The sequence below is a fragment of the Heterodontus francisci genome, unplaced genomic scaffold, assembly GCF_036365525.1.
Source record: "Heterodontus francisci isolate sHetFra1 unplaced genomic scaffold, sHetFra1.hap1 HAP1_SCAFFOLD_124, whole genome shotgun sequence".
NCBI classification, from domain to species: Eukaryota; Metazoa; Chordata; class Chondrichthyes; order Heterodontiformes; family Heterodontidae; genus Heterodontus; species Heterodontus francisci.
In genome coordinates this window covers 5,531,388-5,555,304 of record NW_027140322.1, presented here as the reverse complement: position 1 = coordinate 5,555,304, position 23,917 = coordinate 5,531,388, and the positions used below count along the sequence as shown (strand labels likewise).

The window sequence follows — 23,917 nt, the reverse complement described above, 5'->3', positions numbered from 1 at the left end:
CCAGAGATAGGGAGGTTCGTAGGGGCTGCAGGAGGTTACAGAGATAGTGAGGGTTGTAGGGGCTGGAGGAGGTTACAGAGATAGGGAAGGTTGTAGGGGCTGGAGGTGGTTCCAGAGATAGGGAGGGTTTTTGGGGCTGGAGGAGGTTACAGAGATAGGGAGGGTAGTCGTGGCTGGAGGAGGTTACAGAGTTAGCGAGGTCTGTAGGGGCTGGAGGGGTTTACAGAGATAGGGAGATTTGTAGAGGCTGGAGGGGCTTACAGAAATAGGGAGGTTTTTAGGGCTGTACGGGGTTACAGTGATAGGGAGGGTTGTAGGGGCTGGAGGAGGTTACTGAGTTGGGGAGGGTTGAAGGGGCTGGAGGAGGTTACAGAGATAGGGAGGGTTGTAGGAGCTGGAGCAGGTGACAGAGATAGGGAGGGTTTTAGGGGCTGTTGGAGCTTACAGAGATAGGGAGGCTTGTCGGGGCTGGAGCAAGTTACAGAGATAGGGAGGGTTGTCGGGGCTAGAGGATGTTAGAGATAGGGAGGTTTGTAGGGGATGGATGAGGTTACAGAGATAGGGAGTGTTGTGGGTGCTGGAGGAAGTTACAGAGATAGGGGGTGTTGTAGGAGCTGGAGGAAGTTACAGAGATTGGGAGGATTGTAATGGCTGGAGGTGGTTAACAGTGATAGGGAGGGTTGTGGGGGCTGGAGGGGTTTACAGAGATAGGGGGGTTGTAGGGGCTGGAGGATTTTGCAGAGATAGTGAGTGTTGTAGGGGCTGGAGCAGGTTACAGAGATAGGGAGTTTAGTCGGGGCTGCAGGAGTTTACAGAGTTCGGGAGGTTTGTAGGGGCTGGAGGGGTTTACAGAGATAGGGAGGTTTGTATGGGCTGGAGGGTCTTACAGAGATAGGGAGGTTTTTAGGGCTGTACTGGGTTACAGAGATAGGGAGGGTTGTAGGGGCTGGAGGAGGTTACTGAGATAGGGAGGGTTGAAGGGGCTGGAGGAGGTTAGAGAGATAGGGAGGGTTGTAGGGGCTGGAGCAGGTTACAGAGATAGGGATGGTTTTAGGGGCTGGTGGAGCTTACAGAGATAGGGAGGGTTGTCGGGGCTGGAGCAAGTTACAGAGATAGGGAGGATTGTAGTGGCTGGAGGAGGTTTACAGTGATAGGGAGGGTTGTGGGGGCTGGAGGGGTTTACAGAGAGAGGGAGGGTTGTAGGGGCTGGAGGTGGTGACAGGGATAGGGAGTGTTGTAGGGGCTGGAGCATGTTACAGAGATAGGGAGAATTGTAGGGGCTGGAGGAGGTTACAGAGATGGGGAGGGTGGTGGGGGCTGGGGGAAGTTACAGAGATTGGGAGGATTGTTGGGGCTGGAGGGGTTTACAGAGATAGGGATGTTTGTAGAGGCTGGAGGTGCTTACAGAGATAGGGAGGTTTTTAGGGCTGTACGGGGTTACAGAGATAGGGAGGGTTGTAGGGGCTGGAGGAGGTTACTGAGATGGGGAGGGTTGAAGGGGCTGGAGGAGGTTGCAGAGATAGGGAGGGTTGTAGGGGCTGGAGCAGGTTACAGAGGTACTGAGGGTTTTAGGGGTTGGAGGAGCTTACAGAGATAGGGAGGGTTGTCGGGGCTGGAGCAAGTTACAGAGATAGGGAGGGTTGTAGGGGCTAGAGGATGTTAGAGATAGGGAGGTTTGTAGGGGCTGGAAGAGGTTACAGAGATAGGGAGTTTTGTGGGGCTGGAGGAAGTTACAGAGCTAGGGAGGATTGCAGTGGCTGGAGCAGGTTACAGAGATAGGGAGGGTTGTGGGGGCTGGAGTGATTTACTGAGATAGGGTGGTTTGTAGGGGCTGGAGGGGTTTACACAGATAGGGATGTTTGTAGGGGCTGGACAGGGTTACAGAGATATGGAGGGTTGTCGGGGCTGGAGGAGGTTACAGAGATAGGGAGGGTTGTAGGGGCTGGAGGCGGTTACAGAGATAGGGAGGATTGTCGTGGCAGGAGGAGGTTACAGAGATAGGAAATGTTTTAGTGGGCTGGAGGAGGTTACAGCAATAGGGTGGGTTGTAGTGGCTGGAGGAGGTTACAGAGATAGGGAGGGTCGTAGGGGCTGGAGGAGTTTACAGAGATAAGGAGGGTTGTAGGGGCTGGAGGAGATTACAGAGATAGGGAAGATTGTAGGGGCTGGAGGAGGTTACAGAGTTAGGGAGGGTTGTCGGGGCTGGAAAAGGTTACAGAGATAGGGAGAGTTGTAGGGGCTGGAGGAGGTTACAGAGATAGGGAGTGTTGTCGGGGCTGGAGGAGGTTACAGAGATAGGGAGGGTCGTAGGGGCTGCAGGAGTTTACAGAGATAAGGAGGGTTGTAGGGGCTGGAGGAGATTACAGAGATAGGGAAGATTGTAGGGGCTGGAGGAGGTTGCAGAGTTAGGGAGTGTTGTCGGGGCTGGAAAAGGTTACAGAGATAGGGAGAGTTGTAGGGGCTGGAGGAGGTTACAGAGATAGGGAGGGTTGTCGGGGCTGGGGGAGGTGACAGAGATAGGGAGGGTTGTTGAGGCTGGAGGAGGTGACAGAGATAGGGAGGGTTGTCGGGGCTGGAGGAGGTTACAGAGATAGGCAAGGTTGTAGGGGCTGGAGCAGGTTACAGAGATAGGGAGGGTTGTGGGAGCTGGAGTGATTTACAGAGATAGGGAGGTTTGTTGGGGCTGGAGGGGTTTACACAGATAGGGAGGTTTGTAGTCGCTGGACAGTGTTACAGAGATATGGAGGGTTGCCGGGGCTGGAGGAGGTTACAGAGATAGGGAGGGTTGTAGGGGCTGGAGGCGGTTACAGAGATAGGGAGGATTGTCGTGGCAGGAGGAGATTACAGAGATAGGAAATGTTTTAGTGGGCTGGAGGAGGTTACAGCAAAAGGGTGGGTTGTAGTGGCTGGAGGAGGTTGCAGGGATAGGGAGGGTTGTAGGGACTGGAGGATGTTACAGAGATAAGGTGGGTTGTCGGGGCTGGAGGAGGTTACAGAGATAGGGAGTATTGTCGGGGCTGGAGGAGGTTACAGAGATAGGGAGGGTCGTAGGGGCTGGAGGAGGTTACAGAGATAAGGAGGGTTGTCGGGTCTGGAGGAGGTTACAGAGATAGGGAAGATTGTAGGGGCTGCAGGAGGTTACAGAGTTAGGGAGGGTTGTCGGGGCTGGAAGAGGTTACAGAGATAGGGAGAGCTGTAGGGGCTGGAGGAGGTTACAGAGATAGGGAGGGTTGTCGGGGCTGGAGGAGGTGACAGAGATAGGGAGGGTTGTTGAGGCTGGAGGAGGTGACAGATATAGGGAGGGTTGTCGGGGCTGGAGGAGAGTGCTGCACAGTCAGTACAGAGGCAGCGATTCACTGCCAGAGCGTTAGCACTGAGGGAATGCTGCATTGTTGGAGTGTCAGTACTGAGGGAGCTTCTCACTGTTTGTGGGTCAGTACTGAGGGAGTGCTGCAGTGTTGGAGTGTCTGCATTGAGGGTGCGCCGCCCTGTCGGAGGGTCAGTAATGAGGTTGTGCTGCACTGTTGGCCTAGCCGTTTATTAGATGTGAATCTGTGAGGGATTCCACCTGCTCTGCCACATCCAAAATCAACACGCAGAGCACCTGGAAGGACAAGGGCAGCCAAACTTGGTCACACCATCACTTCCAACTTCCCCTCCAAGTCCCATGTCCCATTCTGACTTGGTGATTAGTGGCCATTCCTTCACAACCTCAACAGCAGAGAAACACCAACAAATGCAAGAACAACCTCAAGAGGAGAAAGAACACCAACAGATTCAACAACAACCTCAACAGGGGAGAAACACCAGCAAATTCAACAACAATCTCAAGACCATAGAAAGACCAACAAATTCAACAACATCTTGAATAGGGAAAATGCACCAACAAATTCAACAACAACTTGAACAGGGGAAAACACCAACAAATTCAACAACAACCTCAACAGGGGAAAACACCAATAAATTCAACAACAACCTCAAAAGGAGAAAAACGCCAACAAATTGAAAAACAATCTCAACCGGGGAAATACACCAACAAACTCAACAACAACCTCAACAGGAAAGAAACATCAACAAACTTCAACAACATCTCGAATAGGGAAAGAACAGCAACAAATTCAACAACAACCTCAAGAGGTGAGAAACACCAACAAATTCAACAAAAACCTCCAGGTGAAAACACCAAAATATTCAACAGCACAATTAGTCAGAGATAAAGCACCAACACAGTTAACAACAACCTCAACAGAAGAAAAACACCAACAGATTCATCAACAGCTTGAACAGGGAAAGAACACCAACAAACTCAAAAACAAACTCAACAGGAAACACCAACAAATTCAACAAGAACTTGAATGGAGTAACAACACCAAAAAATTCAACAGTAACCTCAACAGAATAGAAACACCAATAAATGCACCAACAACCTCAAGGAGAAACACCACCAAATTCAACAACAACCTCAACAGCAAAGAAGCACCAAATTCATCAACACCTTCAGTCAGAGAAAAAAACACCAACACACTTAACAACAACCTCAACATGAGAAAAACGGCAACAAATTCAACAACAACTTGAACAGGGAAAGCGCACCAACAAATTCAAAAACAACCTCAACATGAGCGAAACACCAACAAATTCAACAACAACGTGAACAGGGAAAGAACACCAACAAATACAATAACAACGTGAACAGGGAAAGAGAACCAACAAATAGAACAACCACCTCAAGAGCGGAGAAACAACAACAAATTAAATAACAATCTCAACAGGAGAAAAACAACAGCAAATTCAACAACACCTTCAACCATAGAAAAAACACCAATAACTTTAACAACAACGTCAACAGGGGAAAACCAGCAATTTCAACAACCTCAACAAAAATGCACCAACAAATTCAACAAAAATCTCAACAAGAGAGAAACACCAAGAAATTCAACAACAACCTCAACAGCAGAGAAACATCAACAAATGCACTAACAAGCTCAAGAAGAAACACCAACATATTCAACAACAACCTCAAGAGGACCGAAATACCAACAAATTCAATAACAGCATGAATGGAGAGAGAACACCAAACAATTCATCAAGAACCTCAACAGCAGAGAAACACCAACAAATGCGCCAACAAACGCCAGGAGAAACACTAACAAATTCAACAATAACCTCAAGAGATGAGAAACACCAACAAATTCAACAACTGGAACAGGAAAAGAGCATCAACAAATTCAACTGCAACTTGAGCCGGGTAAGAACACCAACAAATTCAACAAAAACCTCAACCGGAGTAAAATAACAACAAATACATCAGCAACCTCAACAGGAGAAAAACAACAGCAAGTTGAACAACACCTTCAGCTGGAGAAAAAAACACCAACACCATTAACAACAACCTCATCTGGGGAAAAATACCAGCAATTTCAACAACCTCCACAAAAAAGCACCAACAAATTCAACAACACCTTCAGCCGGAGAAAAAACACCAACAAATTCAACAACAATCTCAACAGGAGAGAAACACCAAAAAATACAAGAACAACCTCAACAGGAGATAATCACCAACAAATAAAACAACCTCAACAGGAGTGAAATACGAACAAATTCAACAACAACCTCAACAGCAGAGAAACACCAAAAAATTCAACAACAACCTCAACAGGAGAGAACACCAACAAATTCAACAACAACTTGAATGGAGAAAGAACACCAAAAAAATTCATCACGAACCTCAACAGGAGAAAAACACCAACAAATTCAATAATAACCTCAACAGCAGATAAACACCAACTATTAGAGAGGATTCTTCGGGACAGGATTTACTCCCATTTGGAAACAAACAAACTTATTAGCAAGAGACAGCATGGTTTTGTGAAGGGGAGGTTTTGTCTCACTAAATTGATTGAGTTTTTTGAGGAAGTGACAAAGATGATTGATGAAGGAAGGGCAGTGGATGTTATCTATATGGACTTCAGTAAAGCCTTTGACAAGGTCCCACATGATTGGTACAAAAGGTGAAGTCGCAAGTGATCAGAGGTGAGCTGGCAAGATGGATACAGAACTGGCTCAGTCATAGAAGACAGAGGGTATCAGTGGAAGGGTGTTTTTCTGAATGGAGGGATGTGACTAGTGGTGCTCCACAGGGATCTGTGCTGGGACCTTCACTGCTTGTAGTATATAGAAATGATTTGGAGGAAAATGTAGTTGGTCTGATTAGTAAGTTTGTGGACGACACAAAGGCTGGTGGATAATGATGATGATTGTCAGAGGATACACCAGGATATAGATATGTTGGAGACTTGGGCAAAGAAATGGCAGATGGAGTTTAATCCGGACAAATGTGAGGTAATGCATTTTGGAAGGTCTAATGCAGGTGGGAGGTATGCAGTAAATGGCAGAACCCTTAGGAGTATTGACAGGCAGAGAGATCTGGGCATACGGGTCCACAGGTCACTGAAAATGGCAATGCAGATGGATAAGGTAGTCAAGAAGGCATACGGCATACTTGCCTTCATCGGTCGGGGCATAGAGTATAAAAATTGGCAAGTCATGTTGCAGCTGTACAGAATCTTAGTTTAGAATATTGCGTGCAATTCTGGTCGCCACACTACCAGAAGGACGTGGAGGCTTTGGAGAGGGTACAGAGGAGGTTTACCAGGATGTTGCCTGGTCTGGAGGGCATTAGCTATGAGGAGAGGTTGGAAAAACTCGGATTGTTTTCACTGGAACGGCGGAGGTGGAGGGGCGACATGATAGAGGTTTACAAAGTTATGAGCGGCATGGACAGAGTGGATATTCAGAAGCTTTTTCCCAGGGTGGAAGAGTCAGTTACTAGGGGACATATGTTTAAGGTGAGAGGGGCAAAGTTTAGAGGGGATGTGCGAGGCAAGTTCTTTACACAGAGGGTGGTGAGTGCCGGGGGAGGTGGTGGAAGCAGATACGATAGCGACGTTTAAGAGACATCTTGACAAATACATGAATAGCAAGGGAATAGAGGGATATGGGCCCCAGAAGTGCAGAATGTTTTAGTTCAAACAGGCATCAAGATCGGCGCAGGCTTGGAGGGCCGAATGGCCTGTTCCTGTGCTGTACTACAAAGAACAAAGAACAAAGAAAATTACAGCACAGGAACAGGCCCTTCGGCCCTCCAAGCCTGCGCCGATCCAGATCCTCTATCTAAACATGTCGCCTATTTTCTAAGGGTCTGTATCTCTTTACTTCCTGCTCATTCATGTATCTGTCTAGATACATCTTAAAAGACGCTATCGTGCCCGCATCTACCACCTCCGCTGGCAACGCATTCCAGGCACCCACCACCCTCTGCGTAAAGAACTTTCCACGCATTTCCCCCCTAAACTTTTCCCCTCTCACTTTGAACTCGTGACCCCTCGTAATTGAATCCCCCACTCTGGGAAAAAGCTTCTTGCTGTCCACCCTGTCTATACCTCTCATGATTTTGTACAGCTCAATCAGGTCCCCCCTCAACCTCCGTCTTTCTAATGAAAATAATCCTAATCTACTCAACCGCTCTTCATATCTAGCGCCCTCCATACCAGGCAACATCCTGGTGAACCTCCTCTGCACCCTCTCCAAAGCATCCGCATCCTTTTGGTAATGTGGCGACCAGAGGAGGTTTGTTCTTTGAATGCACCAACAACCTCAAGGACATACACCAACAAATTCAAGAACAACATCAAGAGGAGGGGAACACCAATAAATTCAACAACAGCTTGAACAGGGAAAGAACACCAACTAATTCAACAACAACATCAAGAGGAGAGAAACACCAACAAATACAACAACAACCGGAACGGGGGAAGAACACCAACACATTCAACAACAACTTTAGTCAGAGAAAAACACCAACACATTTTCCAACAACCTCAACAGGAGGAAAACACAAACAATTTCAAAAACCTCAGCAGGAGAATAACAAGAACAATTTCAACAACATGAACGGAGAAAGAACACAAAACAATTAATCAAGAACAACAAATAATTCATCAAGTACCTAAACAGGAGAAAAACACCAACAAAGTCAATAATAACCTCAACAGCAGAGAAACAACAATGAATGCACCAACTACCTCAAGGACAAACACCAACAAATTCAACAACAGCCTCAAGAGGACAGAAGACCACCAACAAATTCAACAAAATCTTGAACAGGGAAAGAACACCAACTTTTACAACAACCTCAACAGGAGAAAAGCACCAACAAATTCAACAACAACCTCAACAGCAGAGAAAAACCAAGAAATGCACAACAACCTCAAGAGGAGAGAAGCACCAACAACTTCAACAACAATTTGAATGCAGGAAGAACATCAACAAATTCAACAACAACCTCAACAGCAGAGAAACACCAACAAATTCAACAGCAACGTGAACAGGGAAGGAACACCAACAAATGCAACAACAACCTCAACAGAAGAGAAGCACCAAAAAATTCATCAACACATTCAGTCAGAGAAAAAAACACGAACACATTTAACAACAACCTCAAAAGGGAAAAACACCAAGAAATTCAACAACACCGACCTTTCATCGCAGAACAAACACCTACACATTTAACAACAAAATGAACAGGAGGAAAACACCAACAATTTCAAAAACTTCAAGAGGAGATAAAGACCAGCAAATTCAACAACATGAATGGAGAAAGAAAACAAAATAATTCATCAAGGAGCTCAACAGGAGAAAAACAGCAACAAATTCAACAACACTTGAACGGAGAAAGAACACCAACAAATTCAACAATAACCTCAACAGCAGAGAAGCACCAATGAATGCACAAACAACCTCAAGTAGAAACACCAACAATTTCAACAACAACCTTAAGAGGAGAGAAACAACAACAAATTCAACTACAACCTCAAGAGGAGGGAAACAACATCAAATTCAACAGCAACTTGAACAGGGAAAAGCACCAACAAATTCAACAACAACCTCAACATGAGAGAAACACCATAAAAATTCAGCAACAACGTGAACAGGGAAACAGCACCAACCAATACAACAGCAACCTCAACAGAAGAGAAACACCAGAAAAATTCACCAACACCTTCAGTCAGAGAAAAAACACTAACACACTTAACAACAACCTCAACAGGGGAAAAACTCCAATTTCAACAATCTCAACGGAAAAGAAACACCAACAAATTCAACAATGAACTCAACAGGAGAAAATCACCAACAAATACAACAACAATCTCAACAGGGGAGAAACGCCAAAAAATACAATAACAACCGCAACAGGAGAAAAACACCAACAAATTCAACAATAGTCTCAACAGGGGAGAAACGCCAAAAAATACAATAACAACCGCAACAGGAGAAAAACATCAACAAATTCAACAACAACCTCAACAGCAGAGAAACACCAACCAATTCAACAACCACAACAGGAGAAAAACACAAACAAATTCAACAACAACTTGAAGGGAGGAAGAACAACACATTCAACAACAACTTTAGTCGGAGCAAAAACACCAGCACATTTAACAACAACCTCAACAGCAGGAAAACACCACCAATTACAAAAACCTCAACAGGAGAGAAACACCAACAATTACAACAACATGAATGGAGAAAGAACACAAAATAATGAATCAAGAACACCAAATAATTCATCATCAACCTCAACAGCAGAGAAACACCATCAAATGCAACAACTACCTCAACAGGAGAAAAACACCAACAAATTCAAGAACAACTAGAACGGAGAAAGAGCAGCAACATATTCAACAGCAACTTCAACAGCAGAGAAAAACCAACAAATGCAAGAGCAACCTCAAGGAGAAACATCAACAAATTCAACAACAACCTCAACAGTAGAGAAACACCAACAATTAGACCAACAAACTCCAGAAGAGAAACAACAACAAATTCAACAACAACCTCAAAAGGAGAAAAGCATTAACAAATTCAATAACAACCTCAACAGAAGAAAAGCACCAACAAATTCAACAACCTCGAGGAGAGAAATGCCAAAAATACAACAACAACCTCAACAGGAGAAAAACGGCAACAAATTCAACAACAAGTTTAACAGGAAAGAAACATGAACAAATTCATCAACAACTTGAACAGGGAAAGAACACCACCAAAGCCAACATCAACCTCAACAGCAGAGAAGCACCAACAAATTTAAAAACAACTTCAGGAGAAAAACAGCAACAAATACAACAACAACATCAATTGGAGAAAGTCACCAACAAATTCACCAACCTCCAGGTATAAACACCAACAAATTCAACAACAGCTTTAGTCAGAGAAAGAACACCAACACATTTAACAACAACTTGGACAGGGGAAGGATGTGGAAGCTTTGGAAAGGGTGCAGAGGAGATTTACTAGGATGTTGCCTGGTATGGAAGGAAGGTCTTACGAGGAAAGGCTGAGGGACTTGGGGTTGTTTTCGTTAGAGAGAAGGAGGAGGAGAGGTGACTTAATAGAGACATACAAGATAATCAGAGGGTTAGATAGGGTGGATAGTGAGAGTCTTTTTCCTCGGATGATGATGGCAAACACGAGGGGACATAGCTTTAAGTTGAGGGGTGAAAGATATAGGACAGATGTCAGAGGTAGTTTCTTTACGCAGAGAGTAGTAGGGTAGTGGAACGCCCTGCCTGCAACAGTAATAGACTCGCCAACTTTAAGGGCATTTAAGTGGTCATTGGATAGACATATGGATGAAAATGGAATAGTGTAGGTCAGATGGTCGGCGCAACATCGAGGGCCGAAGGGCCTGTACTGCGCTGTAATGTTCTAAATTCTAAATTCTAAAACTCAGCATGAGACAAACACCGACAAACTCAACAACAACTTCAATAGGAGAAAAATAACAAATTCAACAACAACTTGAGTGGAGAAAGAACACCAACACATTCAACAATAACCTCAACTAGGGAGAAACACCAACGAATTTAAGAGCATCTTCAGAAGAAGAACAACAAATACAACACAAACCTCCAGGTGAAAACACCCAAACATTCAACAGCACCTTTCGTCGGAGAAAAAACATCAACACATTTAACAACAACCTCAACAGGAAAGAAACACCAGCAGATTCAATAACAACCTCAACAGGAGAGAAACATCAACAATTTCAACAACAACATGAACAGGGAAAAAATACCAACAAATTCAACAACCTGAACATGAGGCAAACACCGACAAACTCAACAATAACTTCAACAGGAGAGAAACACCAACAAATTCAACAACCTCAACAGGAGAACAACAACAAATGCAACAACAACCTCAACAGGAGAAAAGTAACAACAAATTCAACAACAACTTCAGTGGAGAACGAACACCAACAAATTCAACATCAATCTCAATAGAGAAAAACACACAAATTCAACAACAATTTCAACAGGCAAAGAACACCAACAAATTCAACAACAACATGAACAGGGAAGGAACACCAACAAGTTCATCAACAACCTCAAGAGGAGAGAAACATCAGCAACTTCAACAGCAGCTTGAACGGAGACAGAACAACAACAAATTCAACAACATGAATGGAGAAAGAACACAAAATAATTCATCAAGGAGCTCAACAGGAGTAAAACACCAACAATTTCACAACAACTTGAACGGGGAAAGAACTCAAAACAAATTCAATGATAACCTCAACAGCAGAGAAGCAGCAATGAATACACAAACAACCTCAAGGAGAAACACCAACAATTTCAACAAAAACCTTAAGAGGAGAGAAACACCAACAAATTAAACAACAACCTGAATGGAGAAAGAACAGCAACAAATTCAATAACATCAGCAGCAGAGAAACACGAACAAATGCACCAAAAGCTCAAAGAGAAACAACAACAAATTCAACAACAACCCCAAGAGGAGGGAAACAACATCAAATTCAACAACAACTGGAACAGGGAAAAAGCACCAACAAATTCAACAACAACCTCAACATGAGAGAAACACCAAAGAAATTCAGCAACTACGTGAACAGGGAAACAACACCAACCAATACAACAGCAACCTCAACAGAAGAGAAACACCAGAAAAAATCACCAACACCTTCAGTCAGAGAAAAAACACCAACACACTTAACAACAACCTCAACAGGGGAAAAACTCCAATTTCAACAATCTCAACGGAAAAGAAACACCAACAAATTCAACAACAAACTCAACAGGAGAAAATCACCAACAAATACAACAACAATCTCAACAGGGGAGAAACGCCAAAAAATACAATAACAACCGCAACAGGAGAAAAACACCAACAAATTCAACAACAACCTCAACAGCAGAGAAACACCAACCAATTCAACAACCACAACAGGAGAAAAACACAAACAAATTCAACAACAACTTGAAGGGAGGAAGAACAACACATTCAACAACAACTTTAGTCGGAGCAAAAACACCAGCATATTTAACAACAACCTCAACAGCAGGAAAACACCACCAATTACAAAAACCTCAACAGGAGAGAAACACCAACAATTACAACAACATGAATGGAGAAAGAACACAAAATAATGAATCAAGAACACCAAATAATTCATCATCAACCTCTACAGCAGAGAAACACCATCAAATGCAACAACTACCTCAACAGGAGAAAAACACCAACAAATTCAAGAACAACTTGAACGGAGAAAGAGCAGCAACAAATTCAACAGTAATTTCAACAGCAGCTTGAACGGAGACAGAACACCAACAAATTCAACAACAACCTTAACAGCAGAGAAACACCAACAAATTCAACAACCTCAACGGGAGAGAAACACCAACAAATTCAATAACAACCTCAAGAGGAGGGAAACACCAAAAATACAATAACAATCTCAACAGGAGGAAAAAACCGACAATTTCAACAACAACTTGACCAGGGAAAGTACACCAACAAATTCAACAACACCTTTAGGCAGAGAACGAGCACCAACATGTTTAACAATAAGTTGAACAGGGTCAGAAAACCAACAAACTCAACAACAACCTCAACAGAAGGAAAACACCAACAAATACAATAACAACCTCAACAGCAGAGAAACACCAACAAATTCAACAACAGCTTCAACAGGAGAGAAACACCAACAAATTCAACAACAACTTGAAAGGAGGAAGAACAACACATTCAACAACAACTTTAGTCGGAGCAAAAACATCAGCATATTTAACAACAACCTCAACAACAGGAAAACACCACCAATTACAAAAACCTCAACAGGAGAGAAACACCAACAATTACAACAACATGAATGGAGAAAGAACACAAAATAATGAATCAAGAACACCAAATAATTCATCATCAACCTCAACAGGAGAAAAACACCAACAAATTCAAGAACAACTTGAACGGAGAAAGAGCAGCAACAAATTCAACAGCAACTTCAACAGCAGCTTGAACGGAGACAGAACACCAACAAACTCAACAACAACCTTAACAGCAGAGAAACACCAACAAATTCAACAACCTCAACGGGAGAGAAACACCAACAAATTCAATAACAACCTCAAGAGGAGAGAAACACCAAAAATGCAATAACAATCTCAACAGGAGGAAAAAACCGACAATTTCAACAACAACTTGACCAGGGAAAGAACACCAACAAATTCAACAACACCTTTAGGCAGAGAACGAGCACCAACATGTTTAACAACAAGTTGAACAGGGACAGAAAACCAACAAACTCAACAACAACCTCAACAGAAGGGAAACACCAACAAATGCAATAACAACCTCAACAGCAGAGAAACACCAACAAATTGAACAACAACTTCAACAGGAGAGAAACACCAACAAATTCAACAACAACCTCAAGAGGAGACAAACACCAAAAATACAATAACAATCTCAACAGGAGAAAAACCCAACAATTCCAACAACAACCTTAACAGGAGAGAAGCAACAAATTCAACAACAACTTGAATAGGGAACGAACACCAACAAATCAAACATCAACCTCAACAGCAGAGAAACACCAAGAAATTTAAGACCAACTTCAGGAGAAGAACAGCAACAAATACAACAATAAACTCAACAGAAGAACCCTAACAAATTCAACAACAACATCAACAGAAGAACGCCAACAAATTCAACAAAAACTGAACAGAACCCCAACAAATTCAATCACAACCTCAACAGAGAAAAACACACAAATTCAACAACAACTTGAACAGGGAAAGAGCACCAACAAATTCAACAACCACCTGAGCAGGAGAACAAAATCAACAAATTCAACAACAACATCAACAGGAAATAAACAGCAACAAATTCAACAACAACCTGAACAAGCGAGAAGCACCAACAAATTCAGTAACAAACTCAGCATGAGACAAACACCGACAAACTCAACAACAACTTCAATAGGAGAAAAATAACAAATTCAACAACAACTTGAGTGGAGAAAGAACACAACAAATTCAACAACAATCTCAGAGAAAAATACACAAACTCAACAACAACTTGAACAGGTAAAGAACACCAACAAATTCAGCAGCAACCTCAACTGGAGAAGAACAATAACAAATTCACCACCTCAACAGGAAAAAAATAACATCAAATTCAACAACACCTTGAGTGGAGAAAGGACACCAACAAATTCAACAACAATTTGAACAGGGAAAGAGCACCAACAAATTCAACAAGAACCTCAGCAGGAGAGAAGCACCAACAAATTCAACAACCTCAACAGCAAAGAAACACCAACACATTTAACAACAACCTCAACAGGAGAAAAACACCTACAAATTCAACAACAACCTTAACAGGAGAGAAGCACCAACAAATTCAATTACAACCTGAACGGGAGACAAACACCAACAAATTCAGCAACAACCTCAACAGAAGAAAAACACCACAAATTTCAACAACCTCAACAGGAAGAAACACCAGTAAATTCAACAACAACATGAACAAAGAAAGAGCGGAACAAATTCAGCAACAACCTCACCAGGAGGAAAACACCAACAAATTCAACAGTTTCGTTCGAAGAAAAAACACCAACACATTTAACAACAATATGAAGAGGATAAAAACACCAACAAATTCAGCAACAACTTCATCAGAAGAAAAACTCCAAATTCATTAACAACGTCAACAGGAGAGAATCACCAGCAAATGCAACAGCATGACCAGGGTGAAATACCAACAATTTCACCAGCAATTTCAGGGGAGAAACCAAGAAAAACAACAACCTCAGCAGGTAAAAAAGCACCAAATTCAACAGCACGCTCTGCAGGGCAAAAACACCAACAAACACAAAAACCTCCTCAGCACAGCAGAAACACCAAATACAACAACATCTTCAGCAGGGCAGAAACACCAACAACTGCAGCAACAACTTTGGAAGGAGAAAAGCACCGACAAGTTCAAAAGCAACGTCTGCAGGAGAAACACAGAAAATTCATAAACAACTGTCGGTGGAGAAAAACACCAAGAAATATAGCAACATCTCGGGAAAAACACCAACAAATGCACCAACAACTTGAAGGGCAAAACATCAACATCACCCTTGGCAGGAGCAAAAACAGTTAACTTCAACAACATCTTCAGCAAGCGAAAAGCACCAACAAATGCAACAACAACTGGGAAAGTACCCCATCTGTGGCACAGGCCGCGCTGCACTCTGGGAGGAGGCTCCGCACATGCGCATCTCCACAGGCGCGTTAACCGCCGCTTTTTTTCATTCTCCCGCGGTCAGACTTTCAAGTTTCCTCGAATGAGATCGAGAACTGAATCCGCTTCTCCTTTTCCTTTCAGCTGCTTTTTGCAGAAATAAACGGTTGGTGGATGACATCACGCAAACATGGCGGCTGATGACGCGGTGTTCCCGCCCTCCGCGTCACTGATGATTGGCTGCTTTGCCCCACGTGTCTAGAGGTCAAAGGTGTCGAAAGCTGCCTCCAGCCTCCGTGCAGCCGTGGTTCGGGCGGCATGTGACCACCCGGGGTGGGGGAGGGACCAGCTCCAAACTCTTAAAGGGACCCTGCACCACCAGAACTGCCCCAAACTCTTAAAAGGACCACACTTGGACAGACAGAGCAAGAGAGTTAGGGAACAAGTAATAGAGAGGGAAATAGAAAAGAGAGAGTGATGGGGCACAGAGAGAGAGAGAGAGAGAGAGAGAGAGAGAAATGAGATTGAAAGAATAATACAGAGATGTAGAGACTGAGAGAAAATAGATGATAGGGAGAGAGTGACAGAGCAAGAGATGGTGAGAAATGGATGGAGAATTTCTTCAATTGGACAGAGATGGAGAGAGTGATAGAGAGATGTGAAGATAACTCAAAGACAATAGAAGGTGGAGAGTGAGGGAGAGGTAGAGTTTGAGAGTGAGGAACAGATAAATGGAAAGATAAATGTGAGGAGAGAGTAACAGAGCGAAAGAGATAGAGAGAGCCAAAGATGGAGACAGAGTGGGAAGGAAAATGAGAAATTAGAGGAAAAGAGCAGATACAGGGTGTACAGAAAGCATACGTTAACAGCAAAGAAAGTCTTGACGTGTCAAACAGTCATTTAATTGGGAGCACAAACAGACAAAAGGAACTTTATTCCCAGGTGAATCAGTGGAGTCAGACATATAAAAACAGATTACAGGTTAATGCCCAGATAAGCTTTATTAAAGATTAAAAGTTGCAGAGAGAAAACACTCAGTAATCCTTGTTGCAACCCATTGGACTCAATACAATGGTCCAAAAATATTATCACTGCCAATCAAACAATTTCATCAGCTCAACAGCGATTAGTGAAATGATCCATAAACAGCAGTGTTCCATGATTCAAGGAAGATGATAGAGCATAACTGAGAACATATAGCAATGTGTTTAACACAGCTTCCAGATCAATTACAAGATGAATTATATAATCAGTAACTTCAATCCCTACTGTTCGATCAAATCTGCCTTCCTAACTGTTGGTTCTGACTTCCCTTCACTTTCTCTCGCGTCATGCTGACCCCTGCCGCCCAAGTACAGAGTGTACACTCCTTCCTCCCCTTCCCCATAACCATCATGTCTTTATTCATCCACGGTGTCTCATTAGGGAATTAGTGAGCTCTTGGTTTTAAGTGAAACGCATTTATCCAGCTCACTGTTTGAAAAATTTCACATTGTTATTCTGCATCATTGCAGGGATTGACCTGGAGAATGAAGAGTTATTACTGGGAGTGATCTGGAGAATGAGGGATTATTATAGAGAGTGATATGGAGAATGAGGGATTATTATAGAGAGTGATCTGGAGAATGAAGGATTGTTATACGGATTGATCTGGAGAATGAGGGATTATTATAGAGAGTGATATGGAGAATGAGGGATTATTATAGAGAGTGATCTGGAGAATGAAGGATTGTTATACGGATTGATCTGGAGAATGAGGGATTATTATAGGGTTTGATCTGGAGAATGCAGGATTATTATAGAGAGTGATCTGGAGAATGAGGGATTATTATAGAGAGTGATCTGGAGATTGAGGGATTATTATAAAGAGTGATCAGGAGAATGAGGGATTATTACAGAGAGTGATCTGGAGAATGAGGGATTATTATAAAGAGTGATCAGGAGAATGCGGGATTATTATAAAGAGTGATCTGGAGAATGAGGGATTATTATAAAGAGTGATCTGGAGAATGAGGGATTATTACAGAGAGTGATCTGGAGAATGAGGGATTATTATAGAGAGTGATCAGGAGAATGCGGGATTATTATAGAGAGTGATCTGCAGAGTGAGGGATTATTATAGAGTGTGATCTGGAGAATGAGGGATTATTATAGAGAGTGATCTGGAGAATGAGGGGTTATTATAGAGAGTGATCTGGAGAATGAGGGATTATTATAGAGTGTGATCTGGAGAATGAGGGATTATTATAGAGAGTGATCTGGAGAATGAGGGATTATTATAGAGAGTGATCTGCAGAGTGAGGGATTATTATAGAGTGTGATCTGGAGAATGAGGGATTATTATAGAGAGTGATCTGGAGAATGAGGGATTATTATAGAGAGTGATCTGCAGAGTGAGGGATTATTATAGAGAGTGATCTGGAGAATGAGGGATTATTATAGAGAGTGATCTGGAGAATGAGGGATTATTATCGAGAGTGATCTGGAGAATGAGGATTATTATAGAAAGTGATCTGGAGAATGAGGGATTATTATAGAGAGTGATCTGGAGAATGAGGGATTATTATAGAGAGTGATCTGGAGAATGAGGGATTATTATAGAGAGTGATCTGGAGAATGAGGAATTATTATAGAGAGTGATCTGGAGAATCAGGGATTATTATAGAGAGTGATCTGGAGAATGTGGGATTATTATAGAGAGTGATCTGGAGAATGAGGGATTATTATAGAGAGTGATCTGGAGAATGAGGGATTATTATAGAGATTGATCTGGAGAATGAGGGAGTATTATAGAGAGTGATCTGGAGAATGAGGGATTATTATAGAAAGTGATCTGGAGAATGAGGGATTATTATAGAGAGTGATCTGGAGAATGAGGGATTATTATAGAGAGTGATCTGGAGAATGAGGGATTATTATAGAGAGTGATCTGGAGAATGAGGGATTATTATAGAGAGTGATCTGGAGAATGAGGGATTATTATAGAGAGTGATCTGGAGAATGAGGGATTATTATAGAGAGTGATCTGGAGAATGAGGAATTATTATAGAGAGTGATCTGGAGAATGAGGGATTATTATAGAGAGTGATCTGGAGAATGAGGGATTATTATAGAGAGTGATCTGCAGAACGCTGTATTATTAACAGAAGAAAATGGAAGTGGATAGATTTCTAGAGTAATGGAATGATTTGTACTGTTTTCCTGGGAATCGTGCATCTGCTATTTTTTCCAGTAAGGAGCCTCAATACAGTAGCCAGGGTAGCTGCATTCGATACAATAAATTCCGCTGGTTCCATCGCACATTCTGATGTTAAACCCGGCCTCGGCCACTTCTCCCAGCTTGTTTCGGACTATGGGGATCCGATTCATGTTATTATCATGTGGGTATAATTTACTGAAGACAAAATACTTCTGAATCTGCGCGCCGGCCCATGAGTGGCTGAAGGGTTGCTGGCCTAACGCGCCGAGGATCTCACAATTCTCATAGTCGCTGAAGCAGCTGCGGATGCAGGGGGTGTAGGTGGTGTAGAGAATGACACAGCCCACCTGCAGCCGGTTGTAGACGGGTCTGTTATTGATGATATTCTGAAGCAGAAGGGCTGCACTATCGCTGCGCCCATAATCCCAGTCCTCCTGAGTGAAGTGTAAGAGTTTACTCTCCGAGCACCGACTTCCTTGGTATGGGTAAACAGCGATGTAGTTTATTAATGGATTGTTCAGAAAGTAGTTCACACTGCCCTTGATAACTGGTCCTCCTGAATATGAGGGTACGAATTGTACATTCTGATTGATATTGGCACCGGTGCATTGTTCAGGAGTTAAAGCCATCAGGAAGGAGAACTGTCCTCCCCCCTCCATATCACTGGGCTCGGAGTCTGGCACTTGGCGGAATCTGGAAGGGACAAACACAAAGTGAGAGTCAAGGTAGGAATTGTGAATAAAATTCTCCCTGTGCCAGGTCAGTATGATGTGGATTATGGTCACAGACCAGAACCTGCCCTTTTTAAGGCCATACCTCATGGTGGAAGGAGGGAAACTGAGAGTTTAAATCATAGAGTCATACAGTAATACCGCAAAGAAACAGGCCCTTCGGCCCATCGTGTCTGTGCCAGCCAGCAAGCACCTATCTATTCAAATCTCATTTTCCAGGACTTGGCCCGTAGACCTGTATGCTAATTTTGGTAATTATTTTCCGACATTGGAAAGGCCGGCACCGAATGAACTCATTCTGATGAAACAGAGAGAGAAAGAGACGGAAAGAGGGATGGGCGGGAGGGAGACAGAGCAAGGGAGGAACAGAGAGGGACAGAGAAAGAGAAGAAGAGGGACAGAGAGGAGGAGAGATGGACGGAGGGAGGGAGACAGATGATGTTAGGGTAGAATGGAGCAGGAGAGACAGAGTTAGAGAGAAAGAAACAAAGACAGAGGGAGGCAGAGCTCTGGAGACAGGTACTTAGAAACAGATAGAGACAGAAAAAGGGAGAACAAGATGGAGACATTTACAAATAGAGGCAGAGAGAGGGAACAGAGGCAGTGATAAACCGAAAAAGGATAGAGCAAGAGAGACAGGGGAGAGAGAGATGGACAGGCTGTTGAGCGGGGAGAGAGATGAGTGAGGAGAAAGAGAGTGAGAGATTAATAGCGGCAGGAAGTCAGAGATAAATAGAAAATCAGACAGAGAGAGAGAGCAAGAGAGAGATAGAGAGAGAGCGAGGAGAGAGAGGAGAGGGAGCGAGCGAGAAAGGAGTGGGGTCAGTGAGGGGGTCATTGATTGGAGTCATTGAGCGGGATCAGTGAGTTGAGTCAGTGAGTGGGGTCAGTGAGCTAGTCAAGAGCGGGGTCAGTGAGTGGGATTAGTGAGTGGGGTCAGTGAATGGAGCCAGTGGGTGGAGTCAGTGAGTGGGGTCAGTGAGTGGAATGATGAGTGGAGTCAGTGAGTGGGATCAGAGAGTTTAGTCAATGAATGGGGTCAGTGAGTGGGATCAATGAGTGGGGTCAGTGACTGGAGTCAATGAGTGGGGTCAGTGAGTGGGGTCAGTAAGTGGAGTCATTGAGCGGGGTCAGTGAGCCGGGTCAGTCAGTGGGGTCAGTGAGTGTGGTCAGCGAGTGAGGTCAGTCAGTGGAGTATCTGAGTGGGGTCAGTGAGCGGGGTCAGTGAGTGGAGTCATTGACCGGGGCCAGTGAGCGGGGTCAGTGAGTAGGGTCAGTGAGTGAAATCTTTGAGCGGGGTCAGTGAGTGGGGCCAGTGAGTTTAGTCAGTGAGTGGGGTCAGTGCGTGGGGTCAGTCAGTGGAGTCATTGAGCATGGTCAGTGAGTGTGGTCAGTGAGCGGGGTCAGTGAGTGGGGTCAGTGAGTGGGGTCAGTCAGTGGAGTCATTGAGCATGGTCAGTGAGTGTGGTCAGTGAGCGGGGTCAGTGAGTGGGGTCAGTAAGTGGGGCCAGTGAGTGGGGTCAGTGAGTGGGCGTCTGTGAGTGGAGTCGGTGAGCCTGGTCTGTGAGCGGAGTCAGTGTGCGGGGTCTGTAAGTGGAGTCGGTGTTCGGGGTTAGTGAGCGGAGTCAGTGAGCGGGGTAGTGAGTGGAGTCGGTGAGCGGGGTCTGTTAGTGGAGTCACTGAGTGGGGTCAGTGAGTAATTTTATTGATTAAGACTTTGAGTCCTTTCTCTCTCACCTTCCCCTCTCTGTTGTTCCATCGTCTTTCAATTTCACTGGACTCGGCCCTGCTCCCCCTCCTCACTGTGACAGAGTGGAGACTCCTCCCAGGATAATAGACCTGGGCCCTTGTCACAGCTCCAGACCATTCCCTGTACCAGCTGTCATTCTCCAGTTAAGTTCCAGCCTACCCCAGGCAAGGCGGGTGAGGCTGAACCCTGTGACTGGGAGCAGTCACCAGCTCTCCCAGCGGCTTTAACAAGGCTGACGTTAAATACACTTACTGTGAGACAATTTCAGCCAAGACATTGCCATTTAGTGCAGCCGCATCTGACTCAGGGATCCAGAACAGCACCAACATGAACAAGCAGAGAGTCCGCATTGTGGGATCTGCCAGCACACTCCAATTCCTGAAAGAGAGAGCAAAGCGATGAGGTCAGCAAAGGGCAGAGTGTCCAATTGAAAGCCCAGTCAGTGCGAGAGTGACAGAGAGTGAAATAGGGTGACAAAGATACAGAGAGAAAGATAGAGATCAAGTGATAGAAACTGAGAGAGAGAGAGAGAGAGAGAGACAGGGAGACAGAGAGAGATGGAGAGAGAGCGAGAGAGCGACAGAGAGAGAGGGCGAGACAGATAGAGATAGAGGGAGAGAGACAGGGAGATAGAGAGAGTGAGAGACAGGGAGAGAGAAAGAGACAGTCAAAAGTGACAGATAGGGAGACAGAGATAGACTCTTTCTCGAGCTGCCCTTTTAAGGTAAATGTTTGTTACCTCTCACCTCTGCTGGGAAAGAGGGATTTTCTACCCTGTAGTGACCGGCAATGACTACTTTACCACTTCTTTATTTCAGAAGAAAGCATTCTATTCTGGAATTTATGAGAATGGGTGTAGGATGGGTGTAATTGACATCTCTCGGTTTGAAGGGATTCTTCATTCTAAACAGACAATGTGGCCATGTTTGAATACACAAGCAGCGATGTTTTGCAAACTGTCCATTTTTTAAAACAATTGTAACGTCCGGTTGTTATAAGTCCTCAGTTTTAGTCCATTATGTTTAATCAGTGCAATTCTTGTAAGCGTGACAGCGATAACAAGGGTTGTATTGGGCTGGAGGAGGTTACAGCGACAGGGAGGGTTACAGCAACAGAGATGGGGAGGATTGTAGGGGTTGGAGCAGGTTACAGAGATAGGGGGCATTGCAGGGCCTGGAAGAGGTTACCAAGGTAGGGAACGTTGTAGATGTTGGAGGAGTTTACAGACAAAGGAAATGTCATAAGGGCTGCAGGAGGGTACAGAGAAAGTGAGGGTTGTAGGGACTGGACGAGGTTACAGAGATAGAAAAGGTTTTAGGGGCTGGAGGAGGTTACAGAGACAGGATGTGTTGTAGGGCCTGGAGGAGATTACAGAGGCAGGAAGAGTTGCAAGGGCGGGAGGAAGTTATAGAGATAATGAGAGTCATAGGTGCTGGAGGAGTTTACAGAGAATGGGAGGATTGAAGGGGCAGGAGGAGATTGCTGCACAGTTAGTACAGAGGCAGTGATTCTCTGTCAAAGCGTCTGTACTGAGGGAGTGCTGCACTGTTGGAGGGTCAGTACTGAGGGAGTGCTGCATTGTCAGAGGGTCAGTACTGAAGGAGTGCTGCACCGTCAGAGGGTCAGTACTGGGGGAGTTCCACACTGTCGGAGGGTCAGTACTGAGGGAACACTGTGCTGTCGGAGTGTCAGAACTGAGGGAACGCCACACTGTCAGAGGGTCAATACTCAGGGACTGCCGCACTGTCGCAGTGTCAGTACATGAGGGAGCACCGCACTGTTGGAGGGTTAGTATTGAGGGAGGGACGCTCTGCTGGAGTGTCAGCATCAAGGTAGCACTGCACTGTCAGAAGGTTAATATTGAGGGAGGGCCGCTCTGTCGCAGTGGCAGTACTGAGAGACCACCGCACAGTCGGAAGGTTAGTATTGAGGGAGTGCTGCACTGTCGGAGGCTCAGTGTTGAGGGAGTGCTGCACTGTCAGAGGGTCAGTACTGAGGGAGTGCCGCACTGTTGGAGGGTTAGTACTGAGGGAGCGCTGCACTGTTGGAGGGTTAGTACTGAGGGAGTGCCGCACTATTGGAGGGTTAGTACTGAGGGAGTGCCGCACAGTCTGAGGGTCAGTACTGAGGGAGTGCCGCACTGTCGGAGGGTCAGTACTGAGAGAGTGCTGCCCCATGCCAGCGATGCCCACATCCCAAGAATACATTTTACTATTCTCTACATGTCCTTATACAATGTCATCTACGATCAGCTGGCACCATGAAATTTTCCACCCATTTTCTCTGTGATTATAATTTATACTTTACCTTCGATCAGTCTCTGCTGCTTCGAACACAAACAGTTGTCAGTCTAATGTTCACAATGTCTGTCTGACAGGATGACAAACACACTGTGATTTAAGTTCAACTCCTGTTGAATTAACCGCTGCCAAAATAAACCTGAGCAGATCCACCAGACGCTTTCTAAATCACAAGTGGGCTGTGATGAAAAGGGGTCAAGGATATACCACAATTCTGGGAAACTCTGACTAAACCCCATGTGGAGTAACTACATTCAGTTCTGTACACCAGAGCACAGAAAGCATCGTCCTTGCAAGGGGTGCTGTTCAGGTTCACTGCAATGATACCTGAGCAGAAGGAATTCAA

At 44.3% G+C, this 23,917-nt stretch overlaps 3 protein-coding genes across 3 annotated transcripts; 2 read left to right on the top strand and 1 right to left on the bottom strand.

Annotated features, from left to right (window-relative positions):
- Positions 1-3,984: 3,984 nt before the first annotated feature.
- Positions 3,985-5,589, top strand: LOC137359248 (uncharacterized protein DDB_G0283357-like; the record flags this gene model as incomplete). Its single annotated transcript, XM_068025307.1, has 3 exons — positions 3,985-4,500; positions 4,850-5,248; positions 5,359-5,589. Coding segments are annotated over 3 exons (1,146 nt in total), but the record flags the coding sequence as incomplete, so codon positions are not given.
- A 7,638-nt stretch (positions 5,590-13,227) lies between these two features.
- Positions 13,228-15,064, top strand: LOC137359247 (putative uncharacterized protein DDB_G0285119). Its single transcript, XM_068025306.1, has 4 exons — positions 13,228-13,511; positions 14,018-14,267; positions 14,344-14,447; positions 14,596-15,064. The coding sequence occupies exons 1-4, from the start codon at positions 13,228-13,230 to the stop codon at positions 15,062-15,064; spliced, it is 1,107 nt and encodes a 368-aa protein (XP_067881407.1).
- A 3,486-nt stretch (positions 15,065-18,550) lies between these two features.
- LOC137359258 (uncharacterized) lies at positions 18,551-23,689 on the bottom strand. Its single transcript, XM_068025312.1, has 3 exons — positions 23,579-23,689; positions 21,524-21,649; positions 18,551-19,483 (listed from the first exon to the last, which is right to left on the bottom strand). The coding sequence occupies exons 2-3, from the start codon at positions 21,619-21,621 to the stop codon at positions 18,811-18,813; spliced, it is 771 nt and encodes a 256-aa protein (XP_067881413.1). The 5' UTR covers positions 21,622-21,649; positions 23,579-23,689; the 3' UTR covers positions 18,551-18,810.
- Positions 23,690-23,917: the final 228 nt, after the last annotated feature.

Coding starts and splice junctions, on each gene's coding strand:
- LOC137359258 (XM_068025312.1), bottom strand. CDS start 21,621: ATGCGGACTCTCTGCTTGTTCATGTTGGTGCTGTTCTGGATCCCTGAG. Junction 19,484..21,523: donor TTGGCTGAAATTGTCTCACA/GTAAGTGTATTT, acceptor TGTCCCTTCCAG/ATTCCGCCAAGTGCCAGACT.
- LOC137359247 (XM_068025306.1), top strand. CDS start 13,228: ATGAATGGAGAAAGAACACAAAATAATGAATCAAGAACACCAAATAAT. Junction 13,512..14,017: donor AGGAGAGAAACACCAAAAAT/GCAATAACAATC, acceptor TAAACTCAACAG/AAGAACCCTAACAAATTCAA. Junction 14,268..14,343: donor TTCAACAACAACCTGAACAA/GCGAGAAGCACC, acceptor CAACTTCAATAG/GAGAAAAATAACAAATTCAA.